The sequence below is a fragment of the Triticum dicoccoides genome, chromosome 5B (assembly GCF_002162155.2).
Source record: "Triticum dicoccoides isolate Atlit2015 ecotype Zavitan chromosome 5B, WEW_v2.0, whole genome shotgun sequence".
NCBI lineage: Eukaryota > Viridiplantae > Streptophyta > Magnoliopsida > Poales > Poaceae > Triticum > Triticum dicoccoides.
In genome coordinates, this window is record NC_041389.1 from 81,817,161 (window position 1) to 81,835,725 (window position 18,565).

Here is an 18,565-nt window from a genome sequence, read left to right on the forward strand (position 1 = left end):
GAGAAGTAATAAAAATTACAATAAGGTTCAGAGATCACCTTGTGACGACTACATGCACTGAAGTAAGTACAAGGCGCGTCGTCGTCGTCTCCCTTCTTCACTGAAGACGGGCAAACCTTGCTGTAGGACAACTGAAAAGTCATCATGCCCAGGCCCCAGAGGACTAGTGCACCATAACTGCAACCATCATCGATGAAGCTTAGATTGGAAGCGCCGACGTCACATGAACAAAGACGGGATCCAAACAGATCCACCGAAGACCAACACCTCCACATGCCTTCCGATGATGCTAAATGCACTACCGGGATGGGAGTTGGACGGGAATGACCTTATTTCATCGCCAGGAAGCTGTTGTCACCTCCCGAGGTAGGACACAAACCCTAACCGAATTGAAAAGGGTAACTAAAAATGAAGCAAGACCCTCTCGTCGGCAAGGACCGAGGTCCACCGCATCTCCAAGCCCTGATACCACTAGAGACAAAGCAGACCGTCGACGGCGCCGACGTAAAACAAGGAAACACTGATGGCTTGTCTCCAAAAAACATGAGATTTTAGTTAGTATATTAACAAAGTGACGCAAAGTAAGTTGATAAGTGTGGCACATTGACCCATGCACGTAAAAGTATGACTAGCTCGCCAGCTTGGAGATGGCTAGGCCTGGATTCGACAAAATGATTGCTTGCCTACTGACCAGGAATGCTACCAGAGGCAAAATCAAGAAGGTGGAGAAGGCTCTTAAGAGCAGAGGCAAAAAGTGTGATGCCATAGGGAAGGCGTCCGTGGCTACACAATGGAGTGTCCTCAATCTATTGAATCGTTCTCATTGTGCATGTCACCGCGAGTTCGGTGGTGTACCTTGTGTTCAGTCAAGGTGTTCTCATTAATGGTCCTTTTGCGATGTAAAAATGTGAGGGATTGTGGCCGACACATGTTGGACATGTTTGTCGGGTCAATCATGCGGTCATTGGTCTCAAGCTTTGCGAGTAGTCCGCATGTGGTTTATTTATATCTTTTTTTTATTTTCTAATTAACTGGAAAATTCTCTTCTACTTAATTGAAAGGTGAGACAAATCTTTTGCCTCCGTTTTAAAAAATGATAAGGTGCCACCTAATCGTTGTGATGAAGCTGGATTAGGACTTATTGCAGGCAGGCAAGATAACGACGAGGCTCCATCCCAAGATTAGAGAACACTACCAGGCTTGGATTACGCAGACAACTCGTACGTGCACGCACCGAGTATGGGTGACCCTAAAAATTGGCAACCTGTGTACGTTGCGCCGCCGTCTCTTCCAAAACAAGCATGCAATTCCCGGCGGACTCGTCAGAAAATAAACTTCTCGGTCGATCTTGACCTGAAATAAAGGCACCACCGTGGCCGCGTACGCGTCCAGGTACAATGAACGTGGCACGTCACGTCCTGGGCCTTCCTCTTCTGTATAAGCAGCCGGTTTTCGCGCCAGGAAGCTCATCTTATCACACACTTCCGTCAGTTTCGATACGTCCCCGTCCACCTATCTATGGTCCACTCATGGCGGCCGCTGATCTGCGGTGCTCCGTAAAAAAGTGAGTTTTTGGTACGACGACACCGACCGACAGTGCCGTTTCTCCTACTGCACGCACAACAGGCAACAGATTGGGCGGGCGTGTCGCCGCCGGTGGAGTCGCTTCGAATCCATGTGAATTTGTGAATCTTTTGACAGTGCTACTATGCTTATTTTTATAAGGAATCTTTGGAGGAACACGCACCGTACGTACTACAATGATATTTGAACACGCACCGTACTGTAGCACGGGAGCATGAAAACTGTGCAAGGTGCTAATCGATGACAAATATGGATAGGCGAAACTACTTCCTTCGTTCTTAAATATAAGTCTTTTTTAGAGATTACACTACAAACTACATACGAATATATATAGACACATTTTAAAGTGTAGATTCATTCATTTTGTTCCCTATGTAGTCTATAGTGCAATCTTTAAAAAGACTTATATTTAAAAGCGGAGTGAGTATAAAAGCAGGTTGTCGGTAGCCAGAAGCAACGCAACAAACCTAGTATTGTTTCATTTCCTTTTTAAAGAGAGGGAGAGATAGAACAAAACAATTCAGATAAGCAATATATCCGGTGCCGTCCCTTTCACTTCCACGAGGTGAGAAAACAGCTGTACCAACTAGGAGGAGCCCGTTGTTAATTGTCAGGAACGGTCGGTACAATTTCCATTTGTGAATCGACTATTTTTCATTTGTAACCGTGGGCTACACCAACTGTTTTATCAGCTATTTTTTCTAGTGTAGAAGAACCTTTTTTCATTGAGTTCATAATATGATAATAGTCGTTTGTATGAGCAAACTGAGAGCAACTCAGATGGTAATGTTACTTATGGTGGAACCAACCCACTAGGTTGGTACATATTTCTTGTTCATTTGTGACCATGGGCTAACAAGATTGCTTATCGCCTTTTTTTTTCCCATAATCGAGTGAAACTTTTTTCATTGAAGGCATAACATGATAACAATTGTTTTTTAGAGACTCATGATAACAATTGAACCCTTGAATCAATTTGAAGAACTTAACAAAAAATTTGCCGTCGCGTATGCACGACGAGAAACCCTAATCTCACCGCCCTGAGGAGCTGGCAGGGATCTACGCCGGACCTATGTCTAATCCGTCCTGACGGACGAACACGAGGAGGAACGAAGCCTGAAAGGGTGATTATTTTGCAACTTTGGAGGGGAGACATGCGACCCTCTAGATTTACTCCAGCCATAGGGCGAGCGACGCCAATGATGTCATACTCCCCGCGTCCTCCCCAAGCCCAACAACGATATCTTTGTGCTTTAGCATACGGTCGTGCCGCCATTCCCATGGTTCTTGTCGTCCGTCCATCGACTCCATTTTGCTCTGTTCCCGCAATCGTGCCATGGCATGGAGATAGGAGACGGTGAACATGTTACATTTTCTTCTCGCTCAACCAATCTGATATCGGAGCAGCTAATTGCCTTGGTTTCGAGTTATTTAGCCTTAGCACCGGTATTATAGAGTTGGACAACATCACCAAATGACAAATTTTACGTTTGGTGGCGTACACTCTAGTGTGGTGCTTGAAAAGAAAGTAAGCCAAGTCCGGTGGTGACAAGATCACGTGGCATGTTTACTTGATAGGAGAAACTCATGTAAGATAGGGTAGGGTAGGATGACCTAAAAACCCTCTTTGCCGTGTCACCATCCTCTCCTCGCCTCCTTTGCAGCTGTGGGGTTGGTTCTCTTCTCCCTCCCACCGTTCTCTTCTCGCCCCCGCTATAAATCTTCCCCGACGCCGCACGCAAAATCCAAAAATCCCCAACCCCAAACCTAGTACACTGCACTGTAGCAGCAGCGGGAGGAGGAGGATGGTGGTGAAGAGCGGAGGAGGAGGCGGCGGCGCGGAGGAGGGGGCCGCGGGCGCGGCGGTGCGGCGGTGGGTGGAGGCCGGCGGCGGGAGGCTGGTGCTGGACGGCGGGCTGGCCACGGAGCTCGAGGCCCACGGCGCCGACCTCAACGACCCGCTCTGGAGCGCCAAGTGCATCCTCTCCTCCCCGCACCTCATCCGCAAGGCAAGCCGCCGCCGCCCAAACACCTCATGTATTCTGCACACAGCCACCTTGGCCTTGCCAGTTCGGCGATTCTGTTTTCTTTTGGCTGATTATTACTCCCTCCCTCCCAAAATGTAAGACGTTTTTTTGACACTTTTGGGACGGAGGGAGTAGTTCTTAGGATTCACCAGTTTTCTTCTAGCATTTTGATATTTGCCGCCTGTTCTCTACACGATTCAGAATACTTGTTGGAGTAGAAAGAAATGGCGGTGCCCACCATGATTCTTGGTGAGGCCGGGTTCCTAAAATCTAACATAGTAGTCAATTTTTTAGATGAGGAACCATTAACAATCAGCTCAGCCGAACAAGCCAACATTATGGGTCACTAGCTTACAAGGTGGTTGGAAAATGTTCCTTTCTTCCTCTCTTCCAGGGATGCTGGAAGTGCCTCATGGCCCCATTAGAATAATAAGGTACTAGTGTGCTGCATCATGAACAGGGCAGTAGCACCTCACGCGATGCTAGCACAGGCTTAGGCAAGGGAGGATTCGTTTTTCTTTCTTTGTAATGCTCTTGGCAGGTAAAGACCCCAAAAAGAGGGGAGAATCAGTTCTTTTTTCTTGTGTGTGTCCACTTCTATGCACTGTCATGCTACAGTTTTGATGAGCATTCGAGCGACATGACTGGATGGCAAGCTTCAAGTGTACAAAAGATGGTTTAGTGTTGTAGAATAAATTGCGTGCCAGCTACCAACATTACCGCGAACCTCATACCATTCAGGAATTAGGAACAAAGCTTTATGTCACATGCCCAATTTATTCCGAGTATTATCCACACATAAAAATGTATTCCAACTATTCTATAACTTCTAGCATGGCCTCAGCCTAGAGTTTAGGGCCACTCTCTATCGGGTCTGATATGATTTGAATGTTTGAACCTGGCTTTGTTGGACCCATCTTGAAACCGCTCCGGAAACATCATGCAACAGTGCTTTACTAGTTCCTCCTTAGGCCCTATACAACAAAGGTGCTTAGAGAAATAAATCAGTTTTTCTGTAAGCACCGGTGCTTATTTGTAGAGGGTAGACACTTAATTAGGTACCCCCCTGTAGAGCTAAGCACTGAAGCCTAACAAAAATTCGGTTTATTTTACTAAGCACCTTGCATTGTACAAGGCCTTACCTGGCTATGCACTGGTCTGATCTGGAGAAATAGTTTTTACTCGTTGAACAAGCGGTAGGACAAGTCCTGGACTTTTGAGATTCAGGACCCATTTTTTACCTGACATGTGGTTGCTGGATTCAGGCATCCAGGTGATTTCCAATGTTAACACAGGCTGCAGACTATTCTCTGTAATCTATTGGTGAAATATGCAGTTATTGTTAGGTGCAACTTGCAAACAAACATTGGAACAGACCTGAATTCATTATAGGAGCTCACTATGCTGTGTTTTGTGTTTATCAGTTATTCACAAGTGTTTTTGCTGCAATTATGTAATTGAGCAATTCTTCTTCTGCATGTATAGCCATTTACAGATTGACATATACTCCCTCCGTTCGGAATTACTTGTCTCGGAAATGGATGTATCTAGAACTAAAATACATCTAGATACATCCATTTCTACGACAAGTAATTCCGAACGGAGGGAGTAGCATTCTAATCTTCGTATGTGTATGATACAGGTCCACTTAGACTACATAGAAGCAGGTGCAAACATTATAATTACAGCATCATATCAGGTTCTGAAATACAGTTTCACTCTTCATTTTTATGTTTCCGTGACATTTATGAACATACTGACAGTCAAATTTGGTGTTGCAGGCTACCATTCAAGGGTTTGAGTCCAAGGGATTTTCAAAAGAACAAGGTGAAAATTTACTAACAAAGAGTGTTGAGATTGCATGTGAAGCACGTGAGATGTTTCTGAAGCAGCATCCAGATCAATCCACTCCCTTGCGTCCTATTCTGGTTGCAGCTTCAATAGGAAGTTATGGGGCTTATCTTGCTGATGGCTCTGAGTACAGGTATTTTACTACTTAACATAGTACATGTTTTTCCATTTTACTTCTGGAAAATCACTTCTCTTTATCCGGTTGTTACTAGTGGGGATTACGGTGAAGCTGGGACACTAGAATTCCTGAAAGATTTTCATCGGCGGAGACTTCAGGTTCTTGCAGAAGCACGTCCTGATTTGATTGCTTTTGAAACAATCCCTAACAAATTGGAAGCTCAGGTATGCTGAACTTCACTGATCGCACAAGGATATGCTACCTCAAATTTTACAGTACACTCTTATGAAATAGTATCTGATGGTTTGCTCGTGATGTATCTTGTAGGCATATGTTGAACTTCTTGAGGAATGCAACATAAATATCCCTTCATGGTTTTCCTTCAACTCAAAAGATGGAGTTAATGTTGTTAGTGGAGACTCGTTAGTCGAATGTGCTAAAATTGCTAATGAATGTGCAAAGGTTGGTGCAGTTGGTATAAACTGCACACCTCCAAGATTTATTCATAGCTTGATACTCTCCATTCGGAAGGTAAGATCATTTTACATTCCTTTTAATTGTAAACAAATGCAAGTTAGGCTTCCATTCCATCCTTTCGCATGTTCCATGAAATGTGAATGCCCATGTTTTGATTATACAAATAATATCTTACCATGCTAACTGCTGAGCAGCAGTAATTTTCTTTGTTGTGACTATCTGTGCTGGGCTCCATTGCCACAGGTCACAGACAAGCCAATTCTGATATATCCCAACAGTGGAGAAAGATACGATGCTGAGAAAAAGGAGTGGGTGGTAAGTTTATTTTAATCCATTTACACATGTTTTCGATAGCAACCATCTTATTCTTCTGAACACAAAAAACCCATCAATCAAATACCTAACTCTAGTTTCTTTGGATATTTTCTATTCCTTTTGTTTTCCATTTTCCTGCTCAACCTTAGGTATAGGTAGAAACTACAAAGCATGGACACGGCAGAAGTTGCCGAATCCCCGTGCTGACACGGCTGGACACGGGGACACGCTCGGACACGCGGGGATACGCGTATCCCGCCGTATTCCCCGAATTAAGAATTAAAAGAAAGAAAGAAAAGGGAGGACACGGCTGGGACACGGAAGGGACACGAGGCAACGCTGGATCTGGAGCACCCTCCCGCCGCCGCGCTGCTGCTGCTGCACCCTCGCCGCCGTGCTGCCGCGCCCTCGCTGCCATGGTGCTGCTGCTGCTGCGCCCGCGACGCCGCCGTTGTTGCTGCTGCATCCCCCGCTGCAGCGCTGGCCGCCGCTGCTGCTATGGCAAGAGGAGCACGCTGGGAGGAGGGCGGTGGCGAGAGGCCGAGAGCTGCTGGGGGTAGATGAGAGGTCCATTGCTGGGAGGAGAGTGGCGGCTTGGTCAGAGCGTTAGGGCAGAGAGAGATAGGGCTTGAGTTTTGACGGTGCAGATTAACCTGTAGCATCCAGTTGCTCTTGAGATTGCACTAGCTGGGCCGGCCCAATTACTAATGGATCATCTTCTTTGTGGCCCAGTTACTGCTGAATGGGGCGATCTCTTTCTCGTTATTTTTTCGTCTTTAACTCTATATTACATGGCATATTTTTATTTATTTTTATATATACTTGCCGTGTCCCCGATGGGCTGTTTTTGGAAAATGCCGTATCCCGTGTCCCCGTATGCGTGTCGCCGTGTCCGTGTCCCCGTATCCGTGCTTTTTAGGGTAGAAATGTTAATGTAAATAGGATAGATGAACATCCACAACGATTGGATATTTGCTCGCCAAAGTGCAAGAAAGAACCATACTACCAGGCCAGTTTTTCTGAGGGAGACATAATATAAAAAGTAATACAATACTATCTTATTAGTTTTTTTTATTACCTCTGAATTATTTCTGGCAGCCATTCTCATCTCCCTTTGGTTAGCAGCCAAAACTTATGTGTAGAGGCCACCTTCTAGCCTGTCCTACTAATAAAATAGTACACCTGAGGTTGTTCTAGAACTCGAAACACTAATGATATGCTTCATTTGGTGTGCAGGAATCCACTGGTGTGTCAGACGGCGATTTCGTTTCATATGTAGGCGAGTGGTGCAAAGATGGGGCTGCCCTTATTGGGGGCTGCTGCAGGACAACTCCAAACACCATCAGGGCAATAACTAGATCCCTTAACCAATACTACCCAGCAGCATAGAGTTGTACTCCTTCAGACGGCTTGCCCCTGGTGTTACGTTGTCAACATGTCCTGGAGATTTAGTAATAGCTGCGTGATGTTCTACAAAATGAGATACCTGTGCACTTACATTTGTGAAATGGTGGTGTATTTCTTCTTAGTTCTCAAGTCGGCCTACTCGGAGGTACAATCAGTCGAGGATTAGCAAGCAGTAATAGTGAAGTTGTACTGAGGAGCGAGCGAAATGATTTGCGGCAAAGGTTCATGAACCCTTATTAGCTATTAAGAGAGTTTGAGGCAATGTATGTGATACAGATTCAGAGTTGTTATGGAGATATTAACCTGCAATAAGCTGCTATGCTGTATGCATACCCTGTTTCTTGTACTGTACTGTAGGTTTTATCTCAACTACTATGTATGTATTCTCCTCTGAAAATGATGAAGTCTCCTGAGGATTTCTTTCATTGCTGATATACAAAATCGCAAACAAAATCGTTGACTGTTTCACTTTTTTTTTGACAGTCGTCAGTTGTAACGTGCGTTCCCTAGATGAAACTGCGGGGTGAAATTTCTCAGGTAGGAATTTTTGTACCATGTACAGATTTGACTCCTTTTATGTTATGGCCATAATTTTTTATGAAAAAACACATTTCACAGCCCGAGAGAAAACACAAAGCTCAGTGTTGTAAAAGTGAAAGTTTAGAGTACTAAATTGTTTTTTCCCACAAAAGGTGCAAAACCACTCATTTTTCATAGAGTTACCTGTTGGGAGTCATTCCTGGTAAGAAAAGATGCATCTCATTCTATGATGAAGTATTATTGGCTTGTCAGGTCCTCACAAATTGCTCTCGACATTGTGATTTTGGGCTGCTGGAATATTTGGATCCAACACAATGAAAAGATACTAAAAAATGGCACTCGAAACGCATTATGGATTTGAAATTTGTGATTAAAGGAAGTCTCAAATCTTTCTGATGGCTCTGATTACAGGTATTTTACTGCTTAACATACACATGTTTTTCCATTTCTCATCAGGAAAGTCACTTCTGTTTATCCGTTTGTCACTAGTGGGCATTGTGGTGAAGCCGGAATACTTGAATTCCTTGAAGATATTCATCAACGAAGACTTCAGGTTCTTGCAGAAGCACGTCCAGATTTGATCGCTTTTGAAACAAGAATCATGCATCTTGTATGCTTCCTACATTGCTTATCACTTATCAGCATGGAATTTTTTTAATCATTCCAAATGGTAATATGTGGGAAGATATAACTCATGGTTAATGTTATGAATAATTGCATATTCTGTACATTTCTTCATGAAGCAGAGCTACATGCTAATAATAATCTCCAGTGATGTACTTCTTCAGTTGTTTCACTTCTTGGTGCTGTTGGTCCACGATTGCTCTGACCACATCACCAATGGAGATCATACCAACTACCTTCTCGTCGAAAACTGGGACGTGTCGAATGTGCTCGTCTGTTGATCCAGAAAAATAAGAAAACAAAACCAAATTAGTAGTTAATTTTTTTTCCAAAATTGCTACAGTTCCTTGTAGCGTGCACGCATGATAGGATCGTAAATAGTGAAATGCTTTACCAATTGAATGTTCCATTACCTGTCATTAGCTCCATCGCACGCAGAATATTGGTATTGCTGGATACAGTGATTAGCTTGTTCTGTAACACAGTAAAGAAAATTGTGAGGGCTAAAGAAATGTGCTGTGATATTCAGTCTGTTGCAGTTTTTTGTTTTTCTTCTTTAAGCCCATTCACCTCTTCTGTCATGATATCTTCAACTCTTGTTTCCTCTGAGGGTCGCCCGGGTAAGAGGATCTTCCTAGCGAAATCTGTATCAGATGAGGATGAATTGTGACATTTTGAAAGGTTAGTGCATGTTATGCTGTGAACTGATTTTTCTTCTTCTTTTTTTCTAAGAATCCTTTGAATTGGCTGCTGATTTGTGGTTTACCTCTTTCAGTTACAATTCCTGCAAGCTGCTTGTCGTCCCCCGACTTGAGCACGACTAGAGACCCGACATTATTGGCCGTCATCTACAGATTGAATTAAGCACGATCGATACGATATTCAGTCAGTCATTTGGAAGCACAGTAGCTAGCACATTTTTCAAAAGGAAGGAAGATGCAAACAGTCAGCAAGCTCTTACGTGCTTGACGGCCTCATGCACCAGATGGGTGGTGCTGCACCAGTGGACCGCCCTCGACTGAGCCTCCCCTTTGGCCCTGAGGATTTCCCGGACGGTGATGTTCTCCAGCCCCATGTGAGGGATGATCACGGCCGGGGACTCGCTCTGTATGCGCGAGATGAGTGTGGCCCAGGAGAAGATCCCCTTGTTCATGCGCTGCAGCACGGTGAGCCTCAGCTGCTTCCCGTGCTGGCTCAGCGCCTTGGCGATTCCCTGCATCCTGTGTGTGTGTATGTATGTATCTGCTCGAACTGCATGCATGCATGATGGCTGTCAATTCTTTGCAATACCTTACAATTTCTGCTGAAATGTTTCAGAAAACACCATGTATACCTTGCAGTTGTGCTGAAGATTGCAGCTAGCAGCCGCCTCCTCGATCGAATGGGACTGTGAAGATGGTGTTTATGTTGTGAGTTTCAGGAATGGGGTGCATGGCAATGTTGCTGTCTCTTATATATGATGATGCAGACCTACCACCCGGCTGGAACGCAAGAACCGGTGCTTACCTTCGTCATTCCGAGGGAAGCAAGGAATAACTCAGGTGACACCCTCGGGTATTTCTAGCGTTGCTTCTATCCCTTTCGTGACGCTAACTTTGCCTTGCAGAGGCTCATATTCTTCAGCTGAATGGCAGTGTGTTTCCTCCTCGGCCAACGTATATTTCTCTATTTTGCCAAGGCGGTGGAACAGAATCAACCTACAAGAACATGGTGGAGCTTTACCCGCACTGCGCAATTTATTTTGAAAAGGAGGTTAAGACCCCCGGCCTCTGCATCAATCGATGCATACGGCCATCTTTACATTTATTACTCAACATAGATCTAACAATAACACACATCAAGCCACCCGAAGCCACCACTCACACCTACTACAAAACTCGATAATGTGGAATGCTCACTCATATTTAAAACAGGTGCCGTCGCCGATCCATCCACGTAACGTATCGAAACGCATAGCCGGTGCAGCAGACCTGAAGCATACACCACATGTACACGTTTTAGACGCCGCCATCATGATCGAACCGCTGACCCATCTTCAGGAGAGAGATCTGCATCATCCTTGCCAGTCCATCCATCCGTTGACGCCACCACGGCGCCCAACGGCGCCACCATCCCGCGCTCATCCGTCTAGATGCGAAGATATCTGGAAGATCTGTTGTGCATAACACCTGCCGACTAAGCATGACACAACGTAGCACCTGTTGGCCAGGCACTTGACATCTCCACCGAAAGCTCCATGCAAGAAGCCGCTCCACCTCCTGCCTCTGTCTTCCAGCTCTACTCCACAGACGATGCTTAGGCGAAGCCCTGCATGGATCACTTCACCATCACCGTCACCACATCGTCGTGCTGACGTAACTCATCTACTTCCTTGACACTTTGCTGGATCAAGAGTTCGAGGGACGTCATCGAGCTGAACGTGTATAGAACTCGGAGATACCATACTTTCGGTGCTTGATCGGTCGGAACGAGAAGAAGTTCGACTACATCAACCGCGTTGTCAAACGCTTCCGCTTTCGATCTACGAGGGTACGTAGACACACTCTCCCCCTCTCTTTGCTATGCATCTCCTAGATAGATCTTGCGTGAGCGTAGGAATTTTTTTGATGCATATTACATTTCCCAACATGTGCATCCACCGACGAGGGAGGGGCGGCTTTTTATAACGGCCTGGGGGGCGGCATCGTTGTACGCACGACGGGAGGGGGCGTGTCGCCGCACTGCACCGCCCGTGAGAAATCAATGGAAGGCTGAACGATGGCATCCTTGGCATTGATTCCCCGTGGGAAACCGAGGCGATAAGGACGACGAGGCGCGGGGGTCGCTGACTCGGCGGGCCCGCCGTTCTTTCGCGCCAAAAACGATTGCCCCAGCGCACCGGGTTCGGCCTGGTTCCATCGGCGCCAGTTTTGGGCCTAACTAGTGAAAATTGGGCTCATGTGGGCGCAACTGAGCCGTCTTTCCAGCACCGGCGCTAAAAAATGGCCTTGGGAGCCTGTTGGGGGCGCGGCTGGAGATGCTCTTAGTCAGCACATCCAACACACCTAGCCCTCCACCTTCATCTTTTGGTTGCCCTTGAACCAGGAACAGATCTCGCGCAGACACGCAAGCTTCCGCACATCTTCACCCGCAAACTTCATCAACTTCTCCTTGCCCATTGCCATCTCAGGAGACCTCTTCGCTCGAATTGGAGGAAGGTGGATCTTGAGTGGTGGAGAGAGAGAGATCCGAAGTGCAAATGCAAGGGGACACGTGCTCACCAGTCAGCCGGGAGAGGTTAAGCACCCCCACTTCTGGGAATACACTTGCGCCCCGTTATACTGATATAGCAACCACATGAAACAACTGTCGGGGCCAACAACACATTAGCCCAAATGAAAAGTAAAAGAATAAAATAGAAACAAATGCCAACAATGACAGCTCAACGTAACGCGGGCGACCCGTCACCATTGCGTCCTCCAGAGCCGTTCCACCACACTCCTAGCACTCCGAAACACCACGGACCAAGCAACACCTTCAAGAAGGAGTGCGACGACGACGACGCTGTTGCCCAGACATGTCCTAAGGTTTTCCCCGGCATGCGGAGGGAAGAGGGGAATGGGAACATCCGACGCCCTTCCGGAAGGAATGGCGACACCCACAGGCGTCACCGCGTCAGTGTCAGAAGAGCTGACAAGGATTTCTCCCAACCCCAAAACACCACTACCTAGCCGTTCCGTAGGCTTCCAACCAGCTTGCCACCCACCAGCATGCACCACCACGGTCTTGATGCTACCCTCTTCATCGCACGGTGGTCACCATCGCAAGGCATAGAGCACGGAAAAGGAAAGCGCAAGGAAACGAGGACGACAACACCGAGGTCGCGTGGGAGGGAATTACCTCCACCGCCGTTGCGCGGGAGGTCACTGCTCTAGCGCCGTCGCGGTAGCCAGTCAGACATGGTAGCAGGGGCACACCAGGCCTCCCGGGCGGATCCAGATCGGGCTCGCAAAGCCGCTGCCGCCACGCTGCAGCACGCCGATGATAACACCGCCACCAGCCAGCCTCCCTACGTCCCATCTTCACCTCCAGGGGGCTACGCCGCCGACGAAGAAGCCGATGGCCCGCCCCGGCCCAGATGGGGCCCAGATCTGGGCCGAGCGGGCGCCGCCATCCTGCACCACCGCGTAGCTCCGCCGCCAACGGTCACGCCGCCGTGCAGCCGATCACCCGCACCAGCGCCAAGCCAACCCGCCGCCGTGTTGGATCGTCGCCGCCTGAGAGCACCATCCTGCGTAGGAGCCTCACTGGGAGGGCGAAAGCATCGGGCCACCGGCGCCGGCGACGGCGAGGAGAGAGAGGATGGGGAAGGGCCATGCCAGCGGATCGAGGAGACCTCCGCGGTGCGCCCGATGGTCTCTCCAAGCCGCACCACGTGACACAGAAAATGTATGGTGTCACACGGCACAAATTCTTTTTTCTTTTTTTGAATTCTTCACCCGCACGACATGCACGGTAGTCCACAACGTGACCAGCCTCGTCGATGAGAACCACCTGCGGCGTCTTCATCCGCCGGATCACCTGACTGAACCTCGCCACCGCCATGGGCAGTGGCTACCGTACTCGGAGTCTCGGACACACGAGCCGAGTCGGAGATGGACCGAGACCACGCCCCACCTGCGAGTATATATATATTGTGGACTTTTCCCCTCGGCCCAGGCAATCCATCAAACGCACTAGACAGCCGCGCGCACTCGTCCCTGGAAAAAAATTAATGGAGTCGTCATCGCCGGCGCATGCTCAGCCGAAGATCAGGCGGCTGACGCAGGAGGAGATCGAGCACGCCATGGCCCTCGAGAGGAGGCCCTTCCGGCCACCTGGCCTCGATCGGTTCGCGCGGTTGGGGCCGGTCGGCGCGGCCGTGCTGGAGTTGCTGGCCGAGGCGGCGGAGAACGTGGAGAGGATGCAGGACATCAGGATGGCGTACAAAGAGAGGGTGCTCCGTGAGTACGCCGCCAAGGGCTACGTGGAGGTCACCGTCCACGAGGAGGAGGAGGAGGAGGAGTGAAACCGCGATATGATGCTTTAATTTTTATTAAGCACAGTATTACTCTTAATCCTCTTAGAAGTTGAGTATAGTCAAATTGCTTCTTGTTTTCTGGATGAACAAATTGGTTCCGGGAAGTGATCGTCAGATAGGCCGATCATGTGCAGCTTCGGTTGGTTTTGTGGTTCGGTCTGTCGATGATGATGCGTTGCGTATGTGTTGCTTCTTGCGTGCCCTTGCACACATTGCTCATGTACGTTCTAGCCACACTTAGAGCAACTCCAACGGCCGATCCAAACGGACACCACTTTTGTTCGCTTTTCGTCCATTTGACTCGGCCAGACGGACGCGCGCGTCCGCATTCTGAAATTGGTCGGCTTGGCCGCCCAACGAAGGGCAGACCCAAATGTGCGGGCACGCAAAAAAGAAAAGGTCGCACGAAATAAACTTAATTAAACATAAGTAGCCCGTCAAACGCTGGCCAAAGTCCACTTAAACATAACTAACCATTAATTAAAACTTTAAAAAGTTCACGCGCCCGCCTTCTGCCGCCCCGCACGCTGCCCTAGACGTCCTCGGCCTTGCCCTTGCCCTTGCCGCCGACGCCGCCGTCGCCATTGCCGGTGAGGTCGATGAAGACGGGAGCAGGGCCTGCCCAGCCGAACGCCGCCTGGTATGTTGCCAGGGCAGCCTACTCCGGCGTCTGCTGGGGCGGCGGCATTGCGGCCAGCCGCGCGCGCTCCTCCTCGTCCTCCTCGAGCCGGAGCGCCTCCGCATCGCGCTGGAGCATGGCCTCGTAGCGCATCTGCTGCTCGCCGTCGTCCTGCTCCTGCCGAAGCCAGTGCGCCTTCCAGCGCTCGAGGTGGTCGGCCTCCTGCTCCGGCGTCACGGCGAAGTGGACGGGGGGCACGCTCACCCACTCGCGGTACTAGCCCGTCCACGAGTAGGCCTCCTCCGGCCAAGTGGGTGGAGGCAGGGAGCGCTTCCGCGTCGGCTCCGGCTTGGGCTTGATGGGCGGCGAGGGTGGCGGTGGCGGCACGAACAACGGGGAGTGGATGGAGTCCCCCGCGGCCGATAGGGCGAGGGCTTGCTCCAGCCCATCCCAGTGCGCATTCTCCTCGAGGCGGCTAGCCTCCAGCGCCTGCTGCAGGGCCTCCTCGAGGGCGGCCTGGTACTCCGCCTCCGCCTCCTCGTCCTCTGGCTGTACCTGCGGCGACGGCGGTGGAACGGCGGCGGGACGGTGTGGACACCCGAGCGCCACTGCTCCTCGTGTTCGATGGCGAACCAAGTCTCCCAGTTGGGAGAGTCGGCGGCGTACTCGGGCAGCCGACGCTGCTCTGGCGTGAGCTGCGTGCGGCACCAGCGCACCTCCTCGTCGTGGGCCCGCTGGCTCCGCTGATCCGTCGGGATCCGCTATGCAGGCGCCGGCGTTCCGGGCGAAAACGCGCTGGCGGTGGCGGGGGAGGGGGAGCACGGGAGGACAAGGCGCCAGGGGTGCACTTGCCCTTGGCCTTTCCATTATTGCCGAAGATGCCCATGGCGGCCTAGGGTTTCCTGTCGCCGGCGAGGAAGCAAGGGAGTGGTGGGGGGCCAGACGTGGACGGGAGAAGTGGATGAGGCCGCCCCCACCCCCGCCGCACGCGTGCTTAAAAAAGGACACTTTCTGAGGCTGACAAGTGAGCCCGCTGTCGTTGGTCGTCATAAATAAGATGACCGGTGGCGGTTGGATGGCCCGGGGAGACGCGCGGCGCGTCCGCTTCGCGTCCGCCGATGCATTCCAGGCGCAATTTTGAGCCGGAAAGGGTCCGCGCGGACGCCAGGCGGACGCGATTTGCGTCTGGGTCGCCGCGTTGGGCCTCCACTTTTATCCACGCCGACCCAAACGGACGCAGGCGGATAAAATGGGTCGCCCCATTGGAGTTGCTCTTAGAACCAATAATACTAATTAAATTGTTGGAGAACTTCAGGGATCATTTCAAACTAAATCATCCTGCAGTTAGTCGCGTCAATGCATCCTATTCCTACCTGGAGCTAATCTATGCATAGGCCAGGGCGTTGGCTTCACTTGCTTAATCTCATGGTATTCCGCTGTCCACTCAACTTACCAGTCTATGCAAAATACAGTGTTCCCAAAGCGAACAGCACTAGTGGCAATCTCAAGCAGTACTCTTTTCAGTTTGATATAAATTGCTGAAAACACATTTGTTGTCAGGATAAATGATCGACACCGCTTTTGCCAAAAATCATAAAAGATCATCAACTCAGCGCCAAGTGAGTAACGAACACACTGATTCAAAAATGAGCCGCTTCTTACAGCAATACGTTAGTGTTTCATAGAGTTGAGCAGTTCAAAGGTCCACTTTGTCTCACCCTACAAATCCTTGATGAGAGTAGAGAGGAGTTTCACGACCTAGGGTCGGCCAATATTCGACGGCGGCGAGCCGGAGCAGCAGGTGGAGGAGCAAGGGGATCGGAGACGAGGAAGAGAGAGTTACAGGGAAGGAGAGGATAAGAACAGAACGGGAGGCTAGAATCTTTTCATTTCAAACTTGACACTCAACACAGCTTACACGCTTGCTTATATACCGCAAGTCCATTACACGGCCCACAGGCCCACTACTCGAGCTCACGGCTCCCAGGCCCAACCTGAATGCTGGATTTAAACCTCCTTGCTTCTCTGGCGCGCGCTGCTTGTCGTCTGCACCGTTACATCCCCGATTGCCTGTGCACCGCTGCTTACAGTACCCGCCCCTGAAGAACCATCTTGTCCCCAAGCTGGTGCGCTCGGAAACCGAGCTTTTAACACCTCGTAGTCTTCCCAAGTTGCAGATGAAGCGGGAACTGTCGCCCATTTAACGAGGATTTGCAAATGTGCTACATTCCCCTTCTTGACCAAGCGACGATCGATGATTTCTTCAGGGATTACGCCTGGAGCTGACAGGTCCACTGACAATGGCAATGTGGTGAACACAGGAGTGTGACCAGGTACATGACCCTTCAATTGGGACACATGAAAAACCTGGTGGACTTGACTTCCCTGTGGCAGTTCCGGCAGTTCTAGTCTATATGCTGCGGTCCCAACCTTTTCCAGGATTTTGTAAGGCCCAAAATATTTAAGCGCCTGCTTTGTGATATGGTCGATTAACCACAGTTGATTGAGAATAAGGCTGGAGTCTCAGATAGACCATCTCTCCCTGCATGATCACCCTGTTTGAACGTTTCTGGTCAGCAAAGTTCTTGTACTTGCTTTGAGCCCTTGCTAGGTGATCTTTGAGAGCAGCTGTGTGTCCAGTATGAGTAGCCATCCAGGTCTTGACATCTGGATGTGGAGACACAGGATGTCCTGCCAGCTGGCCTATGTTAGGAGAGTGGCCATACAAAGCTTGATATGGAGTACACCCAAGAGAAGAATGATATGTAGCATTGTACCAGAACTCAGCATGTGGCAGCCAGGTTGCCCACTTGGCAGGACAGTCATGAACTGCACATCTCAGGTACATCAATAGACACTGATTAACCCGTTCGGTCTGACCATCTGTTTGTGGATGATATGCAGTACTCATCTGCAGTTCTGTCCCCCACACTCAAATAGCTCCTTCCAAAATGAACTAGTGAATATCTTCTCCCTGTCTGACACAATAGACCGAGGCAGCCCATGCAATCTGACAATGTTGCTAATAAACACTTTTGCTACTGAAGCAGCTGTGAAAGGGTGTTCGAGAGGTAGAAAATGGCTCACTTTAGTCAGTCTATCAACAACCACTAAAATGGCATTGTATCCTTCTGATTTAGGTAACCCCTCAATGAAATCCATACTGATTTCTTGCCATGGACTGTCAGGGAAAGGCAGAGGCTGTAGTAGACCTGGTTTTTTTGCACAGTTCATGTAACACCCCGGATTTGATGTGCCAGGTGTCCTCCAGTTATTCGTCGTTGTTGCTATGTTATTTGCTTGTGTGTTGCATTTTGCCATGTCATCATCTGCATTTCATCTGCATGCTTTTCAAAAATTTGCATCCGTTCAGGTTCCCCCGGTTCTCTCCGTTGTCCGTTCGGAGTCCAGACCTCTCGCGTGCGCCCGTCGCCTCTCTCAGACCTCGTTTCGTGAGTGGGAGAAAAACAATCTCGGAATGGACCGAGGTTTGCCAAGTGGCCTTGGTATATCACCGGTAGACCGCCCGTCAAATTTCGTTCCAGTTGGAGGCCGTTTGATGCCCCAACGGTTAACCGCGTAGCCCGAAACCCCTCTCTCTTTGCAGCCCAGCCCCTCTTCACCACAGCCCATAAGCCCATCCAAACCCCCTCCATGCTCTCGGTCGGTCGATCACGATCGTGTGGGCGAAAACCACACCCCATTTGGACACTCCTAGCTCCCTCTACCTATAAATATGTCTTCTCCCCCAAAATTCTGGATCAAACCCTACCCCTAACCCTAGCCTCGTCTTCCTCCGCGTGCCAGACACGTCCAGACGACGCCGGATGCGTCCGCCGCCGCCGCCCCAGCCAACCGGAGCCTGCCACGTCAGCCCCGTCGCCCTCTCTCTCCCCCGCGCCGCCGCGGCCCGCCAGGCCCGCGCTCGGCCCTCCCCGGCCCGG

The 18,565-nt window shown here is 49.6% G+C and overlaps 2 protein-coding genes across 3 annotated transcripts; one reads left to right on the plus strand and one right to left on the minus strand.

Annotated features, from left to right (window-relative positions):
* The first annotated feature begins 3,238 nt into the window (after nucleotides 1–3,238).
* Nucleotides 3,239–8,204, plus strand: LOC119307492 (homocysteine S-methyltransferase 3). The gene is made up of 7 exons (XM_037583568.1): nucleotides 3,239–3,593; nucleotides 5,254–5,310; nucleotides 5,393–5,595; nucleotides 5,675–5,804; nucleotides 5,908–6,111; nucleotides 6,301–6,372; nucleotides 7,609–8,204. Exons 1-7 carry the CDS (start codon nucleotides 3,390–3,392, stop codon nucleotides 7,759–7,761), a joined length of 1,023 nt encoding a protein of 340 aa, XP_037439465.1. The 5' UTR covers nucleotides 3,239–3,389; the 3' UTR covers nucleotides 7,762–8,204.
* Nucleotides 8,205–8,548: 344 nt separating this feature from the next.
* On the minus strand, nucleotides 8,549–10,445 carry LOC119307493 (CBS domain-containing protein CBSX3, mitochondrial-like). 2 transcript variants are annotated; one of them, XM_037583570.1, is made up of 7 exons: nucleotides 10,277–10,445; nucleotides 9,905–10,194; nucleotides 9,710–9,791; nucleotides 9,514–9,587; nucleotides 9,357–9,417; nucleotides 9,049–9,217; nucleotides 8,549–8,938 (listed from the first exon to the last, which is right to left on the minus strand). In XM_037583570.1, the coding sequence occupies exons 2-6, from the start codon at nucleotides 10,160–10,162 to the stop codon at nucleotides 9,075–9,077; spliced, it is 618 nt and encodes a 205-aa protein (XP_037439467.1). In that variant the 5' UTR covers nucleotides 10,163–10,194; nucleotides 10,277–10,445; the 3' UTR covers nucleotides 8,549–8,938; nucleotides 9,049–9,074. The 2 variants fall into 2 exon arrangements, with proteins under 2 accessions (XP_037439467.1, XP_037439466.1); XM_037583569.1 differs by having other exon boundaries at nucleotides 8,550–9,217; nucleotides 10,277–10,443.
* Between the last annotated feature and the right edge of the window lie 8,120 nt (nucleotides 10,446–18,565).